At 40.2% G+C, this 21,688-nt stretch overlaps 1 protein-coding gene across 1 annotated transcript in view; it reads left to right on the forward strand.

Annotated features, from left to right (window-relative positions):
- Positions 1 to 2,951: 2,951 nt before the first annotated feature.
- SCN7A (sodium voltage-gated channel alpha subunit 7) overlaps positions 2,952 to 21,688 on the forward strand; it is a 73,018-nt gene continuing 54,281 nt past the window's right edge. Inside the window, 1 exon segment of the mRNA XM_087819802.1 lies at positions 2,952 to 3,029. Within this exon segment, the coding sequence (XP_087675928.1) occupies positions 3,020 to 3,029 (10 nt within the window). The 5' untranslated portion in view covers positions 2,952 to 3,019.

Below are 21,688 nucleotides of genomic sequence, written 5' to 3' on the forward strand. Positions count from 1 at the left end.
ATTGCTATAGTAGAGGAAGGAAAGAATGATACAGCTAGAGTTTCTATCCCTGAAGGGTTTCGATTTGTTTGAGACTAGCTGCTGTTCATTACACTTTACACAAAGCAGTACAGTAATCTCCCCTTATCCATGAGTATACATCCCAAGACCACCAGTGGATGGGCCTGAAACTGCAGATAGTACCGAACACTGTATATACTGTATTTTTTCTATACACACATACTTATGATAAATTTTAACTTATAAATTAGGCACAGTAAGATATTAACAAAAATAGTAATAAAATTGAAAAATTATAATAATATGGTGTAACAAAGTTATGTGAATGTGATCTCCCTCTACACACTCAAGAAGGTATTTTATTGTAGTTACTCACCCTTCTTCTTGTAATGATGTGAGATGATAAAATAGCAAACCTATTCCTGAACCTGTGTAACCACTTCCAGTAAATGGTTTGGTGTCACTTGTTTCAGGGTATCCCTTGCTGAAATCTCCTTGTAGGCTCACTGTTTTCTGGCATAACACATTGCCCTCAATCAGAACAAGTTCCTATTCATGTCCTCCACCCAAGAATTTAATACGTTTTTCATTTTAACTAAGCACTTATCACACACTGTGGCCACAACTTTTGCAATATGAGGTGCAACAAACAGCAAAACTAGCACAAATTTCTTCTTTTCTTCTTTACAATTTTATTAGTAAATTTGTTCTTACTATAGATCTTAGCAACCTCAGCATATGATTTGTTTTTCTTTCCCTATTAAGTAGAGAATTTTCACCTTTTCCTGAAACTTTATGGTTTCTCGTTGGAGTATCCAAATGGCTGGCATTACTAGTCTTGCCCTTTGTGGCCATTAGTAAGTAAAATAGTGTTACTTGAACACAAACCTTGCGATACCACAACATGACAATCACTGTGATAAGCAAGGTGGCTACTAAGTGACTAATGGTCGAGGAGCATATACGATGTGGATACACTGGACAAAGGGAGGATTCACGTCTCATGGGACTCTTGAGATTTCCTCATGATACTTGGAGTGGCACTTTAAAATGTATGAATTATTTCTGGAATTTTTCATGTAATATTTTCAGACTGTAGTTGACCTAAGGTAACTAAAACCACAGAAAGAGAAACTGCAGATAAGGAGGACTACTCTACTTTTTATGTCAAATATCTTAAGCTATAAAATATTTAGTATTATTAAATTTAAGTTTATATTATGTTTGAATGTACTGAAAGATGCATAGGGTTTTACTGAGTGAGAAGGAATGTGTGAGTCAGATTGCTCCAAGGAAAAGCTCTATGTACTAGAAAATTCACTTGTATTGTCACCACAAAGTGTGAGGAAGAGAAGCTGGTAATACGTATATTGTCTATTAGAAAGAAATCAAGTACAGGTTTGGCACGACAAAATAATTATTGTTAATTTTTAGGTATGATAATGGTCCTGGGTTATATTTTTTAAAAGTCTTTATACTTCAGAGTCGTATATTGATGCATTTTTGGATAAAATGATATGATGTTTGAACTACTTTTAAGTTAATTCAAGGTGGGAGGGAGGGTACAGATAAAACAAGATTGTCTATGTGTTCACAAGAGTTGAGGCTGAGTACATAGGAGTTTATTGTACTTCCTTTGTTTTTTGTGTATGTTTGAAAATTTTCAAAACAAATGTATAATTTAAGCAAACAAGCAAAATACATGCAACGGACCCTTTCTGTGAATCATGGATGAAACCTGCTGTCCCTAACGTGGCTGGCACAGAAAGCATGTTAGCTTAGTTCCACTTCACCCTTCTGTTCTATAACTGGCAGTATACAATTTGAGTATCTTATAAATATACATGATTTGTTTCCCCGTTTCCTCATTTTGGTTATCCTTTCTTGGTGTGTTGCAGAAACCTTTCTCTTTTTTTTAAGGAAACTTGACCCTTTCGAAACAAATTGGGGTTATAAAAGGAACGGTCTATGGTGTGGGAAAATTTTCAAGCTCCCTTTGAGAAAGAAGGTTCCACGGCTCTTTCCTTCACCATCAAATTACTAGCTGTCCACCAGTTGCCCCCCAATTTCCATAATGCATCCTTTTTCCTCTGTCCCTTGGGTTTCAAATCACAGGAGCTGGAAAGAAAGCTGCAGGGTGAGGAGTCGCAGCGCCAGCCCTTTGTTTCCTCAACAGCGGCCACCTACGCGCACCTGCATCCACGCGCGGGCGCGCGCAGCCACGCCAGGTGGGAACGCGGGGCGCCCCCCGCGGGACGGACCCGCTCGCGCCCGCCTCTCACTTCCCCTGCCGCCGGTGCGCGTCCCTTCCCCTCTCCTCCCACCGCCCGCCTTAATTGCATCCCAGCTCGAAGTCGCCCCCGCGTGCCTCCACGCCCAGGTCCTCTCCCCGCCCCGCGCCCCGCGCCCCGCGCCCCGCGCCCCGCGCCCCGCGCCCCGCGCCCCGCGCCCCGCGCCCCGCGCCCCGCGCCCCGCGCCCCGCGCCCCGCGCCCCGCGCCCCGCGCCCCGCGCCCCGCGCCCCGCGCCCCCCCTCCCGGGCGGCGGGCCGAGCAGACCTCCCAGGGGCCGCGGTTCGCGCGGCCGCGGACTCCGCGGGTTCGAGTCAACAGCACCCGCCCACGCCCGGGGAAGTCGAACACTGGCCTGGAGCCGAGGGGAGGGGAGGGGAGGAGGGGAGGAGGGGAGGAGTGGGGAGGGCTCAAAACAGCTTCTGGGCGGCGGGCGCGGCTCCGCTGCGCATCTGGCGGCCGGGGGTGTCGGGGTCGGCGGCTGGGCGGCTGCCCCGGGGACTCGGTTTCGAGCTGGCAATTCAGTGGGGCCGTTTACTACCGAACCGTCGTAGCCCGGGTGGCATCAGCTGGCGAGGCCGGTGCCAGTCTAGCAACACCACCTGAGCAACCAGAGCCCAGGAAACCAGAGCGATCAGAAAGAAAGAGAAGCCCAGGAGGAGAAAAGGGTTCCAAGGAGCCCAGCTCCAGGGGGCTCCAAGGGGCCCAGGTGCTGGTGGAGATCCGTCCCATGGTGGCAAGTAAGTGCTTTTTTCTTGCTGTGCGTGCCCAGTCCCAGGACAGTGAAAGCTGCCATCTGCTGCCAGTCTTTCCCACCCAACCCCCACCTGCCCCACCCCATGCAGGTTCCCAGCAGATTAACAAATTCTGGACGTGAACCCAGAGAGCTACTTCTCTGAGCAGCAGTGGCCTCTGGGTGTGTTCACTGCACTGTATGTGGTTAGTTTGTTCATCCCACCAGGTAAGCTTCTGAAACCAAGATGCGATGTTAGTGTAAAATACCTGGAAACCCTACATGTCCCTGGTTTTTAGGTCACATGACAATAATAGAAGAGGAGGAATGCATCCTTAGGCAAGGATGGAGTATACTTCTAAGGAATCTTGTCTCTTTCTAAGTCACTTAGCGATTTCAAGGTTGGTGCTTTTCATGTAAGAACTGACAGTGTAAAATTAGACGCATAGGTGTGGTGGGAAATGGTGTGCCCACTTTAAACCACTAGGCATTTTGGTAATGTTTGGATCAACAGGTTTGGGGTGGGGTTTTTTTCATTGTTTAGCTCTGTAAACGCGTATGTCTTAAGAGGTTTTCTCTTAGAGGTGACGGGTATTCGTGTTGTGACTGGTTATGTACTGCCTCCGGTACTTAGGATACTAGTCGAAGCACGACAAATGATGAATACAGCTGAATGACCCAGTGACAGACTCTCTTTATTAATGGAAATGATGGAGGCAAGTTTGGATATTGATCAGAAAAATCTCTTGAAATGGGAAAGAGTTTGGGTGGTGCTTTTTGTGGTTACTTTTCCTTCCTGGCTATTGTTCAGGAGAGTAGTTTATGGCAAACATAGAAGGAAGCTGGGCTCTGTAATAAAGAGAGTCCTGGATACTATGCCTGCTACAAGAGCCCTAATTAAAATTACAAGTCAGGAAGATAAGGCCCATAAGGAGTAATTACCTAGTTAATCAATGATAAGTTGAAGTCTAAGGAAGAAGACTTTGAGACTGAGAATAATAAAACGTGACTTACATTTTTGTGAAAACAAAGCAAATTATTTAACTATTGATTAACCTTTATTTTTCTTATTTGTAAATCACACATCAAAAACTTATATATCCTGGTAAGGTCAAAATTACAGAGATTACGTGAAGGGTTTTGTGAAGGTCATGTCATGTGTAACTGTTGCTTGCATAAAGAATTATTCTATGTTTTTATACATTTCACTGTTCTAGCTCTCATTTTAAGTCGCGTTCAATATACCAATAAAAGGGGCTTTCACAGGCCTCACTAGAACGGACTAGAGGAAGTGAAATTCACATGCAGGTAGTGAGTTCTTGCCACCTGGACAGTTTCAAGTATATTCTAACCTGTGAGTTTCCATCCTTGCAAAAATATGTGCTTTAGCTAACATGTACCTCATTTTTTCCTGCGCTGGTCCCCCTCTGTTCTATTAGTGTGTGCTAATCAAGGCCAGGTAAGCAAGGGTCTCACCTCTACAACACTGAAAGAGGGAACCTTTAAGGCTGAAGAGAGGGTTTTCATCTGATGGCTTCTAGGGATATTTTTCAGCTGGGCCATATCTCTTGGCCCGGCTGGGGTCATGATTTCCATGTATTTGTTCAATCATTGCTATTTATAAACCAGGCTTATTCTAGTTATACTCCATGATGAAGGGGGAACCCCAGTTGTCTGGCCAACAGATATCCCTGTTGTATACACATTATTTCTGACTCTGTTGACTCAGCCTGTTGCTGGCTGAGGATCACTAGCTCTGTGGTGGCAGCCAGCTACCAAACTGATTATATTAGCGTCAACCGAGAGCTTGATGAAGCTAGGGTCCTGCCCAGAGAAATTCTGTTTTTAAAATCTGCAATTAGGTCAGGGTATTTAGTTTTAAACTGGAACATCAGAGGATGTTGATTTGGTGGCGGTGGTGGTGGTGTAGTCCATGGTTGAATCCATGATGTTGAATGGAATATTCCTTCCTATCTGCTTTAGATGCCACAGTGGCCAGAGTAAAGCCCACCAGCCTTTCACTCTCTCGAGTTCTTCCAGAAGCTGCACCATCTAAGTGCCTAATTACAGGCTATAACTTTGGCTCTGCTCCATAGTTAGTTTTGCCCTAATATGTTTCAAGGCTCCTCTCCAGTTTCTCTGAAATTTGAGACGTGGTTGTGTATCTATGTGTTTGGTTCCTCATTTGAAAAGCAAGAGTAGTTTTGAGGAGTGGGAGGAGATCCTGGAGAAGCAAATCAACTCTTTGAGAGTGATCGGGAGAGGAGCAGAGGTGGATCCCCAGCTTTAGGAAGCCTTCAGGGTTCCAGTGAATGTGCCTATTACGGAATTTTAAAAAAGTATTTTGTAGTCCACGGATCCAGTGGCACCGAAAACCATAGGTCAAAAGGTCTCAGGATTGTCAAAGTGTATAGATGTTACATGCCTAACAAGCTCTCCTTTGTATTACTCTAGCGGGGCAACAATACATTCTTCCCTATTGAGCTCTTAAATGGCCTCTGGCCAGATTTTCCTTGTAAAGGGTCTGACTGACGAGGGTCACAGAACAGTTAGTTCTGGAAACCTTCTGGCCTTTCCCCAACATGCTTGTTTTGGTGGGCTGGGCAGGCACAGCTTGGAAATTGTTGTCGTGTTCAGGAAACAAGGGACCCTGCTAGTGAACCATGAGGTTGCCATAGAGAAGCTCAAGTGGGCATACTTAAAACCAAGGCAGCTTTTCTTCGTTCCTTGGAATCCCTTTCCTGCCTTCATTGCCTCATCAGTCATGATGGCTCACCTTGGTGAGACCCTGTCTCTCACAGAGACTTACTGTCCTGCATCCTCTCAGGGCATTGGGTCATCCGCTGAGCCTTCCTTGGGCTCATTTTTGTAAGTGAATTTGAGACTGGGTGCTAAGACTCTGTCATATGACAGTTTTATCCAGATTTCTTCCTCTCAGCATCCATTGCACCATTCTGAACGTGTGTGAACTGCACTCCTCCTCCCTGGAAAGAAGACATTTGCAAAGACCTCAGCTCCTGATTATTTTAATGAACCATCACTGGAATCCAAGTTTACCAGATTTTGAGGGGAATTCAGTTCTCAAAAGAGATCTTCTTATTTGGGGAGAGATGGGACCTGTCCCTTTGAACTTTGGCTGGTGCTTCTTGATTTACAAGGCTGTTTTCCTAGTTTTTGAATCCAAAAGAATGCCTGGATTAAAACTCTTAAGAAATATTTTTAAAAATGGCAAAATGGCAATGCATACTTATGGTTTTGAAAAGGTTATTTATAATTTTTCTGTGAGATGACATTCTGGGAATGTGTTGGCTGAAATTGTCAGAGTGAGAGAGCTGGAGCCAGAATGAAGTGGCTATATTGAAAATAGGCTGATCTGGGAGCAGAAACAGCTGCAGTCAGAATCCAGGTCCAGGGACAAAGGAGGAAAAGTCAATTAAGGCAAGATAAACCGTATGCCAGGAAGAATTAAAGAGTAGGAGTCAGATAATTGAAGTTAAACAGGAAGTAAGCAGCTCAAGTGGAAAAATAATCCAAAAGCAGAAAACCAAGTGGGTTGAAATCAAGGGTAACAGACAGCTGCAAAATTCCAGGTGGATTGATGCCTTTTTGGTCAATCTGCTCTTTATTTCCAAGCCTTCAGTGTGTAAGCATTCCACTACTGGATTTTAGTAATACATACATGGTAAATTAAACTCAAGTAGTACATAGAACTATTAACCAGAAACCAACAGAATCTCCTGACACCTTTTCAGTTCCTCTCCATAAATAGAGGGGAATATTTCCAGAGAGGAAATATTATGCATGTGGTAGCATCTATAACACTATGTATATAATCCTTATAAAACAGTTTAAGTAAGGCAAGCCATTCTCAGTGTTACATTTTTCACTAAGAAATTTATTCTGGGAATCTTTCCATATGAGCACAGACATATCCCATTCTTCATGATTATAAAATAGGTTCTCATGATAGCAACGTACTGTGATTTATAATATTAGCTTCTTAGGGTGGAGCTTTAATAATTTCCAGTCTTTGAAATTAAAAGCCTGTTGTGACTAGCATCTTTGCAAACATGACTTCTCAAACTTCACAAGAACCTTCACTGGGCAGTTTACACTCTCACCTGAACTGTGTGAAGGTGCCCATTGCTTTTATATCCCAGCTGATCAAAGGTCACATCCATTGAGGAGAGTCTCAGTTATGTCTCTAGAGCTTTACTGCTAAAGTTGTTTTAATCTTATCCGTATCTTTCAGAATCTCATGAGTTTTAATCAAGTCTCCTCATATTCTTGTACTGTCTAAAAGACAACAATATTTTCGTATCCTCCATAAGAAAAAAAATCAATGCATCTAGTATCATTTGAGTTCTAAACCCCTGAGGGGAAAAAAAGAGATGGTAGAGAGCTCTAAGGGCAAAGGCTCTGCATCAGAGAATTTAGTTGTGAGTCATCACAGAATGTAGGAAAGATGAAATATAAGCCGTAATATATTTATGAAGTGCAGTCAAGTAGCCCCAATAAACAAAAATGTCAATATAAATTGGTCTCTTCTCTAAAGCTTGTGTGACTTCTACATTCTCAACCATATAGATTCTACTCAGTGATCACATTAACTGTCTTCTTCACTTATGCATGTTGTCCCTTCTAGGCCCAGGTTAACTTATTTATCAGCATTGTCATTACGGTTATTACTTTTTTCTATTACAATTATCTGAATTTCATTGGTGCAATAGGCCTGATGCATTGTTCATGCTGATAGAAAGTATAATTGTTTCAAAATAGTTTGGAAGCTAAGTGAGAAGTCATTTTACTCTTTATTTCCTATTCCATGTTAGAGTGAACTTGCATTTGGGATACTATCCTTACCTTTACCCTATGGATCATTTTCCTATTTCTTCTTCATTTTTCCTAATTTACATTATCTTGCTTAATGGCCTACACCCTTGTAAGCTACCCTAAATCCTTTGGTAAGTAAATTAGGAGAATACATGAATATACATTATCTAGTGTAGAGTAGAACATTTCATAATTCTTTTCAGCACAGCAAATCTAGCATCTGTTTCTCATCACTAGGATCAAATCCAGCTTCCCAGGAAGCGTAGAGGTTGTTTGTTTGTATGTTGTTGTTTCATTCCCTAAGGAGAAAAATGAAATTGAGGAGGCTGTGACTGCCCTAAGTAGTCACTTCCTACATGTGCAGAATCTGTCTCCAGAGCCTGACTGCATTACTGGCAGGCTGTTCTCTGGGAATCAAACTGAGACACAGGAGGAGAAATAGGGAGTGGGAGGAGAGAGGGGAAACATTGACTTCTGGCATGCCCTTTCTTCACTGTCCTTCACTGTCTCTCAGAAGATGCAGCTGCAGCTGCTGGTAGGAAACGTTATGCATGCAGCCTCTTCCTGGGAACTAAGCTGCACAGATCGAGCATTGGCTCACTGATTGGGTGGCCATGTCATTTTTCCTCCAACTCAGGATGCTTTTGGAAAGGAAGAAGAATGCCATTAATAATTAGTTCTCAACAATAAGCATCAACCCACTGTCTCCAGATCCCATGACTTCTAATCACATACTTAAATATGAGATTGGGTACGTTGGAAATGAGAGGAAAGAGTGGAAGGAAAAGAAATTTGTTATCCCTGAGGGACCTGGGAGCAACAGGATAAGGTGGATGTCCCAGTTGCATTTATTTGATTTCAAACTTTAGAGCTGCTTTATACCAGGATCTCTGTGGCAGATCGGTAATACCTGGTAAGGTCATTGTTAAACAGGCACCCAGAGAATGAGGAAATTCTAGAGCTAAGGGAGAGTTGGTGCCCAAAGAGGTAAAAAGGATGCCGATCTTCTGGGGAAGTGATGTTCTGAAGCATGTATTGGCCTCAGCCATTCCAGTGTGTGCTTCATCTCTCATACTTAGGATATCAAACAAGAAAAAACAACTAAAGAAAATGTAATGATGCCTCTGCTTATGTTATAAATGTGGTTGGATGAAGCTGGGTTATGATCCAAAGGAATGTTTCTGTCTGACAGGCTGCATTAGAGTCGTCTCAGGGGGGTCTCGGCCCAACATATTCTGAAATTGTCTGCGTTGGGCTACTTGCTCCTAGATTTTCAATATTAGTACCAGAAGATTTCTAATAGGTAGTCAAGAGCTGGTATAATTCAAAGCTGCACTGAGAGAATTTGCTTTCCCTACAACTCAGTATGAAGGTTTTGACCAGAGGTCACCATCCTCTCACCTTTGTCCTTTAAGAGGCCCCAGGATTCATGAACTGGGGATTGGACACTGTCAGCCATCCAGAGTCTGATACATTATTGCAGGTCTTATACATATTTCAAGCTAACCCAGAGCCAGACGAAGTGCTAGAAGTTTATGGTTTGCTTTATATGGCAACTGATTCAGAACTCTTTTATCTGGTCACAGAATGAGGTCTTGGTTTGTGGATCTGTGAGCTTAGTTCCACTGCTCAAGAAGCTGGGCAACAATGAAGGTTCAGGGAAATTCAACAGTCTCATTGCAGATTAGGAGGATGTTCAGGGAGGTCAGCTGGTTGTGAATGGTTCCCAAGAGCTCCAGGGAGAGATCCAGTTATGGATATTATTAAACAGAAATTCAGATCAGGTCTTGCATCTCAGGGGAGCCAGTTGCAGCAAGCAATTCAGGGTTGAAGGCAGGTTATAGAATCTGGTTGCATGACAAACCCCCCATGCATTCCACTGGGAAGAGACAAATGGTACTTGTTGAGCCCTAATGTGGTCACTGGCCAGGAATTTTTGGTCAAGGATCTGACAGACTGGGTTCACCCAAAATACAATTCTAGGAAGATCCTGGCTCTTCTACAACTTGTTCATTTAGTTGGAGTAACAAGGGGTAATTCAGAAATTTTAGAGGCCAATTTTACAAAGGAGTAAAAGTTTGAAGAACATCTGGAGAAACTGGAGTCATTAAGTGGTTTACAATGTTGGGCTAGACCACTTTCCCAGACTCACTGATAGGGAACCAAAACCTTTGTTGTCTTAGAAGATTCCCATGGGACTATTTAAGCTAGAACCAGCTTTACTTTTGTGTTCCTAGCGGCCTGACTTTCTCTATCATTGTCATAGTGTCATTTGTTAGTCAGGAGACCCTCATTGGGATCCTATCCCCAGTGATCTGTGTTCCTTCCTGGTGTTTCAACTGCCAAAGTTTGAACTGTCAAGTTTTTCTTCTGTTCATTGTTTATAACAAATTTGCACTCAGATGCAGACAGGGAGATTTTATTATCTGTCACTGGTTATAGACTTCTAATCCTATTGTGTGTATTGACTGTCATTCTGAAGCTTAGGGTCCTAGGCTGCTCCCTACTTCAAGAAGAGAGACATTATTATAAGATTATTAAAAAATTTAACAAATACTCTGTAGAATCCAGGTCCACCAGTGTTGGAGATGATTTTAATTTCAGTCAATGTTGCTCTTAAAACTTAATTTTCAGAAATGACCAAGATGACTTGGTTCTTATTTGTTTACAGTTCTGTCTCCCATTGACCTTAAATTCAGTGATTATATTTTATTAATATTTCTAGCACTGCCACTTGGCATAGTGCTTGGCACTTAATGAGTATATATTCCAAAAATGATTGAGAGATAAATTAATGAATGTCAAAAGCAAACACCCAGGTTAAACATATTGCCCTACAAAAAACATAGTGCCCTACATGACATCAACTGGCAAGAACAATCTTTTAAGGAAAATTGGAGCTCACTTTCTAAAATATATCTGACATTAAAATGTTAAAATATAGAATTAAATATAAGTACAGATGATCATATATATGTGTGTACATACATATATATTTTTTAATATTTTTACTAATTTGAGAGAGAGAGAGAGACATTGATGTGAGAGAGACACATCAATCAGTTGCCTCCTGAACATGCCCTGGTCAGGAATCAAACTTGCAACTTGAGTATGTCCTCTGACCAGGAATCAAACCTGCCACCTTTCTATGTACAGGATGATGCTCCAACCAACTGAGCCACACCAGCCAGGGCCATACATTTTTTTGAGAGACTTACTTGTTTACAACTTTTTTCTGCAAGAGAGCATATTTCATAATATGTTCCAAGGGTCCTGAGAGGGCTTGGGAAGGATAGAGTTGAGCAATCAGGAAGTATGAAGCCACCAAAAAACGCAGAATGTCCACCCAGAGTAGGTCAGTCCTTGGTCAGGCACACAGATTGAGAAGACTTAGCCAAAATTGGCTGAACCCTCTGCAGAATATAATTGTAGAGAATGGAAAAACAAGAGCTATAAATCAAAAGTCATTTTAGTCAGGAAAGAGCAAAACAATCTCAGGGGCAAGAAAAAGAGTTGAAATTAAAAAAATGATAGCCTCACTAGAGTAAAGAAATGCAAATACAAGAAGAATCTAAGCATATAAATTAATTATGCAATAAATAAAATGAAATCTGAGCTAGTTTGGAGACTAGAGGTTATGTACTTGCAGAGTACAAGGCTATTTGCTATTAGATGTTAGGTCTGTCCAGCTAGCTGTCATTCAGTCCTCCCATCTAGAAACAGTCTACTCTTGGGACTTAAAGTCATCAAGTAATAATTGTGACATTTTGAATTATAATAGAAGAAATATCAGCAGCTTTTTCTAAACATGACTGGAATCCTGGAATCTAAGGAGACATATGCTCTACCCTGTTTAGCAACCCTTCAAGCTATATCTCAGGACAAGAAAATAATGGGACTTGGGGTTAGGGAGGAGGGAGAAGATTTATGAAGAGTTAAAACTTTTATAGTATGGTTGATATATTTTTTCCATTAAAGATTTTGGGCTGTCACTAGTGGGCCATTGTTATGGTGTTTACCCCTAGCAAGTTAAAGAGGAATTGTTAAAGAGGAAGCCAATAGAAGCAAGCAACTTGAAAGCAGCAAGAAAAAACAAGCAAACTAAAAGTTTGGTGATAAAAGATACAAATAAATAAAGCAGAAGAAACATGTAAAAAGCAGAACTCTTCTAAAAATCATTTAAGGATATCACAGTATTGCAGTTGATTGTAATTGAATATTATTATTACTTTGATTTATTAGTAAGAAATTATATTCAGCATATGCTCTTTATATACTGCCAGAAAGTATGGCAGTAATTTTAATTTAAAAGATGGTTAAACATAAAAATACAGTGCTTTAAAGTAATAACAGCTGATGTATATTGAGTGTGTATTACCTGGCAGGCACTCTTCTAGATGCTTTATATTTATTAACTCACCCATGCTCACACTACTCTATGAGGTAAGTACTTTTATTACTCCCATTTTTATAGTTGAAACTAGCCACAGAGAGGGTAAGTACTTTGCTTAAGGTCACAGTTAAAAAGTTCTCAAGTCCAGAATTGAATCCAGATGATCCAATAAATATTATGGAGCTAGATTTTTTCAAATATTTATTATAAACTATTTCAAACTTAGAAAAGCAAACAAAACTGCACAAGGAACACCCAAACAATACACAAATCTTCAATTGTCATTTTATATTTACTTTATCACATACGTTTGCATGCATTCCTCAAACCATCCATTAATTGTTCTTATTTTTTTGATGTCTTTTGAAATAAGTTGCAAACACTAGTAGGCCTCACCTATAAACACTTCATAATCCAGATAGTCAACTAGAATTCAATATTTGTTTTTGGACTTTTTAAAAGGTAAAACAAAGTAAAATGCATAAATCTTAAGGGTATCGTTCTGTCAGTTTTTACAAATGTTTACACCTGTGTGCTCCAGACCTCTAACAGGATGAGCATTACCTCCACCTTAGAAAATTTCATCATTCTTCCCAGTCATTTCCTCCTCCACTCCCAGAGATTACCTGTGTGTGTTCTAGCACCTCACCTAAAGTATATTATGTAGTCTCTAACCTTTGATGTAAGGCCTCTTTTACTCAGCATAGTTGTTTTAAACTCAGTCATTTTTGGGTGTAACAGTAGTTCATTCATTTTTATTGCTGAACTGTTTTCTATAGTATAAATATATCACGGTTTTTATTTTTCTATCTGTTCTCTTGATGGTTAGCTGGGCTACTTCCAGGTTTTGGTAATTATGCTTTATATTTTTCCACATATTTCTAATTTCTTTCACTTTATTTTTTCTCGAAGATCTAAATTGACATCTGAAACCTCTGAATATATATCTTTATTTTGTCTTCATTCTTGAAGGATACTTTTGCCATATATCGAATTCTACACTGTCTTTATTGTGATGAGGAGCCGGTAACCATTTTTATTATTGTTTCCTAATATATACTATGTCACTTTTCTTTAAGTGCTTTGAATCTTTTGATGGTGATATTTATTAATATTTGACCCATGTGGCTTAAAACACTTATTGGTAGTGATATATAAAACCACTTGCTTTCTAAACTCTTTTCATTGTAAATGTTAAATGACAGATAGATGCTTTTCAGTGAGCTGTCCTAAAATTATTCTGTAAAGAATTTCATACATTTTACAAATACACCTGATCTTTTGTACTCCATTGGTTTCACCTATTTATATATATATATATATATATATATATATATATATATATCTCCATATAATTATATAATTGCATACTGTGTGACATATGCACACACTCGCATATACACATATACTTATATATGTATATAAAACATGCACACACATATAAAGTTTAATTATATTTATTAAGCTCCAAATCCATATTTCCAAGTAATATCTGAGTTTTTACTTTCGGATATTTCAGATGTACATCAAACCCCCAAAATATAAAACATTACCTCTCTCTACCCTAATCTCCAAATTGGTACTTCTCCCATATTCCATATTATCTATATGGCACAGCAATAATACAATCAAGATCTTATAGACTTCACTGTCAAAACCTGTGATCAATGTACATAGTTAGGAATCAACTATTAGGTTATTTTTTAATTTGTAAAGATATTAAGAAGCACATCATTTTTTAGTTAGTACCTGCTTTTACTTTTAAAATAATTCTCCACGCATATACTTTAAAAAATCCATATGGTTATAGAGGCATAAAAATTATTCCCTTATAAGCTTAAGAATGTACTCTATAATATTTTTAGCAGCTGTACCTGAGAAACGTGCTGATTATTTCTATTCTTAACTGTTAAAATACAGCTTGGGGGCGGGATGGGTGAGAGGGTAGTAAAGGGTAAAGGGGGTCAAATCTATGGTGATGGAAGATATGACTTTGGGTGGTGGGCACACAATGTAATATGCAGATGATGTATCATATTACTGTACACTTAAAACCTATATAATTTTATTAACCAATGTCACCCCAATAAATTCAATGAAAAATACAACTCTGAACATTCTGCACATTAATTGGTTTGAGCTGTACACATTGGGTATGCTCATATTGCTAAAATTGCTAGGGTAAGTTGTATTGTTTTAATTTAGAGAACTAGTGCCAGATTTTTCTCTAGACAAGATGTACCAATTTATACTACCAAAAAAGTTTATATTAGAGTACTTATTTCCTCACATCCTAAACATCACTTCATTAAACTAGGACTTCCATTTTTAACTATTATAAGGCCATTTATTTATGCTTTTTTTAAAGTTTTATTGTTTGGGATTTTAATTTTAAATTTTGTTTTGCATTTAAATCATTCAACCATCCAAAATTTATTTGACTGTTAGACATGTATGGAAACAAGGATGATGGGAACTATGGGAACTGCCTAGTTCTGAACCTCCTCACATATGCTTCATAAACAATACAGTACAAAAAAAGAAAACTACACAAAACCCACACCATCAGCATAACTAGAAGTCAGAGAATGCCCAACCTTCAAAATGCCTGTATAGGAAAAGTAAATACCAGTCCATTTGCACTCTCTCTCATGCTTCAAAAGCTCTATGGAAAATGGGGCCTAAATTTAAGTTGAAATGACTGACAGAAAGAGAACACTCTCAATAATGGTGAAAATACTGGGGGTGAGGAAACACATTTTCCACTAACTTCTTTGTATCAATTATTGAATAATTTCTATTCCACCACTCTGATTTTATATAAACTAATTTTTTATGTAGATTCTACATGATAACAATGTTCAAATTATGCTTAATGACAGTAACTAATCAGCCTGGGAGAAATGAAACCATTGATAGATTTAAGCTCAACTCTCCATAATCCTCAATCTGGGCATCTACAGAAGAATATGGAGGGAGGGGGGGAGAGAGGAAAAACTAAGTCAAAGCCAAGGTCACAACCAATATCATATGGCAGAAGCAATCCAGTGAGCATCAGTAACACTTCAGCTCAAACCACCAAAACATAGCACTGGACACTGCTACTAGTATTATTCCCTAAATTGCTGAACATTGCGGTTGAAGCTTCTGCCTCCCATGCAAAAGTGGATTCTCCACTGCCCCTCTTATTTTTTAAAATTTATTTTTATTTTATGTTTTTAATTTATCTTTATTGTTGAAAGTATTACAGATGTCCCATTTTTCCCCCCTATTGATCCTGTCCACCTTGCTCCCCCCCCCCAGGCCTTCACCCCATTATTATGTATATATGCATATAACTTCTTTGGTTAATCTCTTCCTGCCCCCCCATCCCCTTTTCCTCTTCCTTCTGAGATACAACTGTCTGTTGCATGCTTCAGTGTTCTAGGTCTATTTAGTTTGTTAGATTCTTTTGTTCATTAGCTGCTTCTTAAAGAAGACCCTTCAACATTTCATGTAGTACTGGTTTGGTGGTGATGAACTCTTTTAGCTTTGTCTTATCTGAGAAGCTCTTTATATGACCATCAGTTCTAAATGATAGCTTTGCTGGCTAGAGCAATCTTGGTTGTAGGTTCTTGCTTTTCATCACTTTGAATATTTCTCACCACTCCCTTCTGGCCTGCAAAGTTTCTGTTGAGAAATCAGCTGACAGTCATATGGGTGCTCCCTGGTAGGTAACTAATTGCTTTTCTCTTGATGCTTTTAAGATTCTCTCTTTGTCTTTAACCTTTGGCATTTTAATTATGATGTGTCTTGCTGTGGGCCTCTTTGGGTTCCTCTTGTTTGGGTCTCTTTGTGCTTCCTGGACTTGTAAGTCTATTTCTTTCCCCAGGTAGGGGAAGTTTTCTGTAATTATTTTTAAAATAGGTTTTCAATTTCTTGGTCTGTTTCTTCCCCTTCTGGCATCCCAATAATATGAATGTTGAGCCTCTTGAAGTTTTCCCAGAGGCTCCTTACACTATCTTCATATTTCTGGATTCTTTTTTCTTTTTTCTTTTCTGGTTGGGTGTTTTTTGTTTCTTCATGTTCCAAATTGCTGATTTGATTCTCAGCGTCCTCTACTCTACTGTTGATTCCCTGTAAATTATTCTTCATTTCAGTTCGTGTAGCCTTCATTTCTGACTGGTACTTTATTATGTCATTGATGATCTCACTAGTTTCCTTAATAGTCTTACTAAGATCCTTGAGCATCCTTATAACCATTGTTTTGAATTCTGTATCTAGTAGCTTGCTTGGCTCCATTTCATTAAGTTCTTTTTCTGGAGATTTCTTCTGTTCTTTCCTTTGTGACATGTTTCTTTGCCTCCACATTTTGGCTGCTCCCAGGTGTTTGTTTCTATGTATTAGGTAGAGCTGCTATGTCTCCTGGAATTGGTAGAGTGGCTTTGTGTAGTAGGTGTCTGTGGGGTCCGGTGGCTCAGCCTCCCCAGTCACCTGAGCTGGGCCTTCTAGGTGCTCCCCTGTGTGGGCTGTGTGCACTGTCCTGTTGTAGTTGAGCCTTGGTTGCTGTTGGTGTCACTGGGAGCAATTGAACCCCAGGCCAGTCGGCTGTGAGGACCAGCTGCAACTACAGCCAAAGAGCTGCTGTGCTGGAGACACCCCTGTGGAGCAGGATTTACTTCAGTGGGGCTTTGGTGTTCACCAAGTGCGCCCCTTGAGTGTGTCACTCATGGATGTGGTAGGGTTGTAATCCAGCGTGGTGGAGTCTGACCACCAGGTGCACTGTCTCTGGGGCCTCCCGGGAGGTGCAAAGTCAGCCTGTGCCAGTGCCTTGCCCAGGGACACCCAGCCTGAGCTACACAGCAAACCGTAGTTGGCTGCTACTTGTGCTGGGCTTGGAGGTGCCCAGGAGAGGCCAAGCTATGAGCCAGTGCAGCTGCCACTAGTGCCAGGCCTGGGGCCACTTATCAAGCCGGATGGGGCCCGCTGCTGCTTGTTTGAGAGATTTTAGGAAAGTCCTAAGCATGAGGCTCGAGAGGCCACTGGCACAGAAAAGCCCCTGGAAATGGCCTGGATGAGCTGCAGGTGGGGAGGGCGGGGCCTCCGGGAATCACGGGGCGGGGCCAAAGGTGAGAGTCAGGTGCTGGCGATTCAAACATGGCGCCTGCCTGCCGGCTGTGTGTGGGGAGGACTCGTCAAAGGAGCCATGGCCTCTGCCAGCCCTTCTGCCTGGGAGGAAGCCGCCCTCCACCTCTGGCCGGATTCCAGGCAGGTTAGTTCCTCCCCGAGTGTCCCGGGTCCTTTCAGGCTGCTGCCCGGCGCTGGGCTCAGAGGGAGCGTCCGAGTGAGTCCGTGCCGGGCCCTTTAGAGGAGCTGCTGGGGCTCCCACAGCCTCCGAGTCCCTCAGCCACAGTCCCTGCTGGTTTCACAGCCTCAAGCTGTGGGGACGTCTCTTCCCTGCCCTGGAGCCCTGGGCTGGGGGCCTGCTGTGGGGCTGGGACCCCTCCCTCCTCCGGGAAACCTCCCCCGCTGAGATTCCCTCCCCGGTTTAACCCGAGGCACCGGGTGTGGGCCTGCAGCCGAGTCTCCGGGATTCAGCCCCGATCCGCCCGCGTCTCCGCCCCTCCTCCCGGTCTCGGTGCTTCTTCAGGTCCCTGGTTGTGGGGCTTCTGTGCAGCCAGGTCTCAGGAGGCTCTGAGTGACGGTGGTTCTGTGTTTTAGTTGTGATTTTGATGTGGTGGCGGGAGGCGGCGGGTACAGCTGTGACCTACGCCACCATCTTGTTTCTCCCCTGAGAAAAAAGTCTTTAAAAATCGCTCCCTTTCAATTTTACAAAATTTTACAAAATATTTGACTTTGACCACACTTTACAGACAATCCCACCTGATGAACTTGTCAGCTACTCAGTCCTGCAAGTTGGTGCCTAAATTATCCCATTAAGCCCATTAGTTTGTGGATATCTCTAAAGAAGCCATATGGACATCAATTGTTAGCACTTGTCTAAAAATTTACAACTTGCAAGCAGTTTTGTGATGTAGTTTAATGGTACACAAATTTAGATTTAGACACATCTGGGTTAGCATGTATCTTCACCACTCAACTAGCATAATGTTGGAGAAGTCATGAAACACATCAATCTCTGTTTCATTTGTAGATGATGATCACAAGGATGACGTGAGAACATGAGATAATAGAAACATCTAGTCCAATGCCTCGAAAATGAAAATGGTAGTCACTCAGCGTCACCAAAATTATAATTGCCTTAATTATGACAAATATTGGCTCATTCTCAAATGCTTGAAAATTGTTTTAAGGAGAACTTTTTTCTGTATTGATGCACCTCTTTTCCCCATATTGATGCTGGTTGTGATATCCAAGATATATGGCTTGCACTTTAATCAACAATATAAAATATTAGTGCAACTAAAACTTGTTAGAGCCCAAGCCTGAGTTGAATTTGATACAATTCTTGCCAAAAGCTTACTTTAGCTTTCGATTTTTTAGAAAGTCAGTCTAATGGACAGATTAACTATTAATCTTTCTATCTTTTTCAGGCTTTAGCATGCTGTATTAAGATCACTCACCGGAAAGCATAGTGCCTTCACCATATTTTATAAATTCCCCACAGGAATGCTTTTACCTAATTATGACTTAATGATTAATAATTTATAATTTTTTCTTAGCCATCCAGAAGTCAAATGCAAGCCAGTTCCTCTTGATAAGCACTTGTATTTCTTTGTCATGCTATAGAAGGCAATGTTCACTTTCAATTCATTTATGTAGTGAACAACCCAGAGTAGTTTTGTTCAACATCAGAATTATCACTACAGAAATATTCTGGGATAACTGACTGAGTTGGGGGAGAGAATTAGTACTGACAGTCAGGACTGTTGTGCAGGCTTTCTGTATATGGTCTGTTTACCCTTTATGACCTTGTGCAATATGTGAGGGATTCCAAAATTTACATGTGAGGAAATATGACTCAGGCAATGTTAGGACATTTGGAAAAAATAATGTTTTTCTTGAGTCTTTTCTATTTCAACTACTGCATCTTCCATTCTTTTAAGTAGTCTGTAGATGCTGTGATTTGAGTCAATCAGTATTCTGATTCTACTTGAGGACCCTCCAGTTTACTTACATGCCTTTTGGGTGTGGTCATGGATTACAACAGAATAGAGAAGGGCTGCCTCCTCCACCTTCCTTCAATACAGATAAAGATTATATAGTTTTCTTGGCAGATACAAACCGGTGTTGATTTACATGGCAGTTACTATTCAGTAAAATCCTTTGGAAGTTTTCTTTGCTACAAAGAAACATATCTTTTCTCTACTGTACTTGTGCAGATGGGATATTTCTGTCCAAATTTCATAACCATACATATATTCCATTGTATATTATTTTATTAGGTTTGGCCCATCATTCTAAGATATAAAAATCTAATACAATTAAAACTTTATATTTACTTCCCATTTATTAGGTGCCAGTCACTGTATCAGGCATTTTCACTCGTATTTTTTTTATTTTATTCTTATTTAATCCAAAGAGTAATACCAATTTTATGACCAAAGGTTCAAGAATATTAAGTAATTTGACTGAGACCTCTCAGAACATTAGTAACATAATTTAGGTTTTGAATGCAGGTCTATCTAATTTCAAAGCTCATGATTTTATTTGCTTATACTGGCCTATAATCATAATTTGTATTCAAGGGACTCCATGTAAAGATTTCAATTTTGAAAGCACATTTAATATTTTAAAGGAAGAGAATTCCGTATGTGAGAACAAACTGCAGTATCTGTAGCCTCTGTTTATAAATTGTGAGGTGTTGTTATAGATGTGTTTATATGTATAGATGGTGTATATAAATGATTCCTGACCAACTTTTAATGTGTTACTTTTGTGCATGATATTGAGCAAGATATTTGGAAAAGAAGTAAATTTTAAGATGAACAATTGTTAGTTTTTTAAACTATTAATCTGGAAAGAGAGCTCCAAGAAGAGATATGCCATTATGAGTATTCCATGTTTCTCTCTTTAAAATTGCTTCACACTCCATCCTTGTAACATCCCTTGAGGGAAGTAGACAAAAGAAGCTATTGCTATTGTGAAAATGTCCCTCTCTCTGGTCACAAGTGACTGAGCTAAGGGAAAATAAATCCCTAGGCTGGGCTAGACCCCAATTAAGATTATTTTTTTACAGTTTTTGAGATAGAGGTTATAGACATGTGGTGGGAGCTTAAACTGAAAAATCCAAGGTGAAGCTGGGGTGGCATTGTTTAATGTGCATTCTTAGAAGTAAGCGAACAAAGCCATTCTTTAGATAGAATGAAAAGTCCAGAAAACAGTGATCCCATGAAAGGTATAAGGAGTCATCCCAGTACTTGATTTTCCATTTGTATTTCCCAGGACACAGAAATGAACTATGTGTTCTCTCCTTGGATGTCTATGAGATTGCTATTTGTATATTTAAAATGTCGGCCACACACCATTTGTTTAAGCTAGCAGTAAGAGTCTGATTTTTACAGTGATTGATACTCCATTAAGATTAACTAACATCACCCTGGCCATTGTTGCTCAGCGATTAGAGCATTGGTCCCCCACAAGGAAGGGTCATGAGTTTGATTCCTAGTCAAGGGCATGTACCTGGGATTGCAGGCTCAGTCTCAGGCCCCAGTTGGGGTGTGTTCAGGAGGCTACCAATCGATATGTCTCTTTCACATAGATGTTTCTCTCTCTCTCTTTCTCTCTCTCTCTTTCTCCCTTCCCTCCTCCCCTCCCACTATCTGAAAATCAATGGAAAAAATATCCTCAAGTGAGGATTAACAATAACAACAAAAGATTAACTGACATCTTTTCTTACTTTCTTAATAGATAAGTAATGGACTAAACTATTAAACAACTCAGTTTCACTAAACAGTGTGGAATTCTGATACAGAATATATGTGTGTGATTACTGTTTTAGGAAAACGGTATAGAAGGAATTCAGCCAAGGCCAGCACTAGAAGACACAAAATATACACATACAAAATGCCACAATAGCAATTACAAAATTTCTTATCTTTAATTGCAATAATAAAATTACAAAGAGGGTTAAGGGGAATGAATTACCAGTCAGTTGTCAATGAATAGGGTCACTTGCATAGTTTTTGACAAGAATTAGGCTGGAGAAAGCTAGCAAAAGAACATATTTTTATGTAAGAGGAAAGATCAAGGTTTATGAATGGGGAATTGGTACTTAAAATTATATTTAATGAAGACAAATTTGAGTGGCCTGTAGGATGATTTGAAATAGATAAAGACTAGAATTAAGGGAAACCTGTAAAGACTACTACAGCAACCCAGATATGGAATTACAAAGATGACTTTAGTTGATGTAAATATATAAACAATGAATCATGTTTAAATACATAATGAAAAGTAATTGGAAGAACATTATTTTCTTAAGGGAAATTGATGACAAA

Source organism: Miniopterus natalensis, chromosome 8 (assembly GCF_054644295.1).
Source record: "Miniopterus natalensis isolate mMinNat1 chromosome 8, mMinNat1.hap1, whole genome shotgun sequence".
Classification (NCBI taxonomy): domain Eukaryota; kingdom Metazoa; phylum Chordata; class Mammalia; order Chiroptera; family Miniopteridae; genus Miniopterus; species Miniopterus natalensis.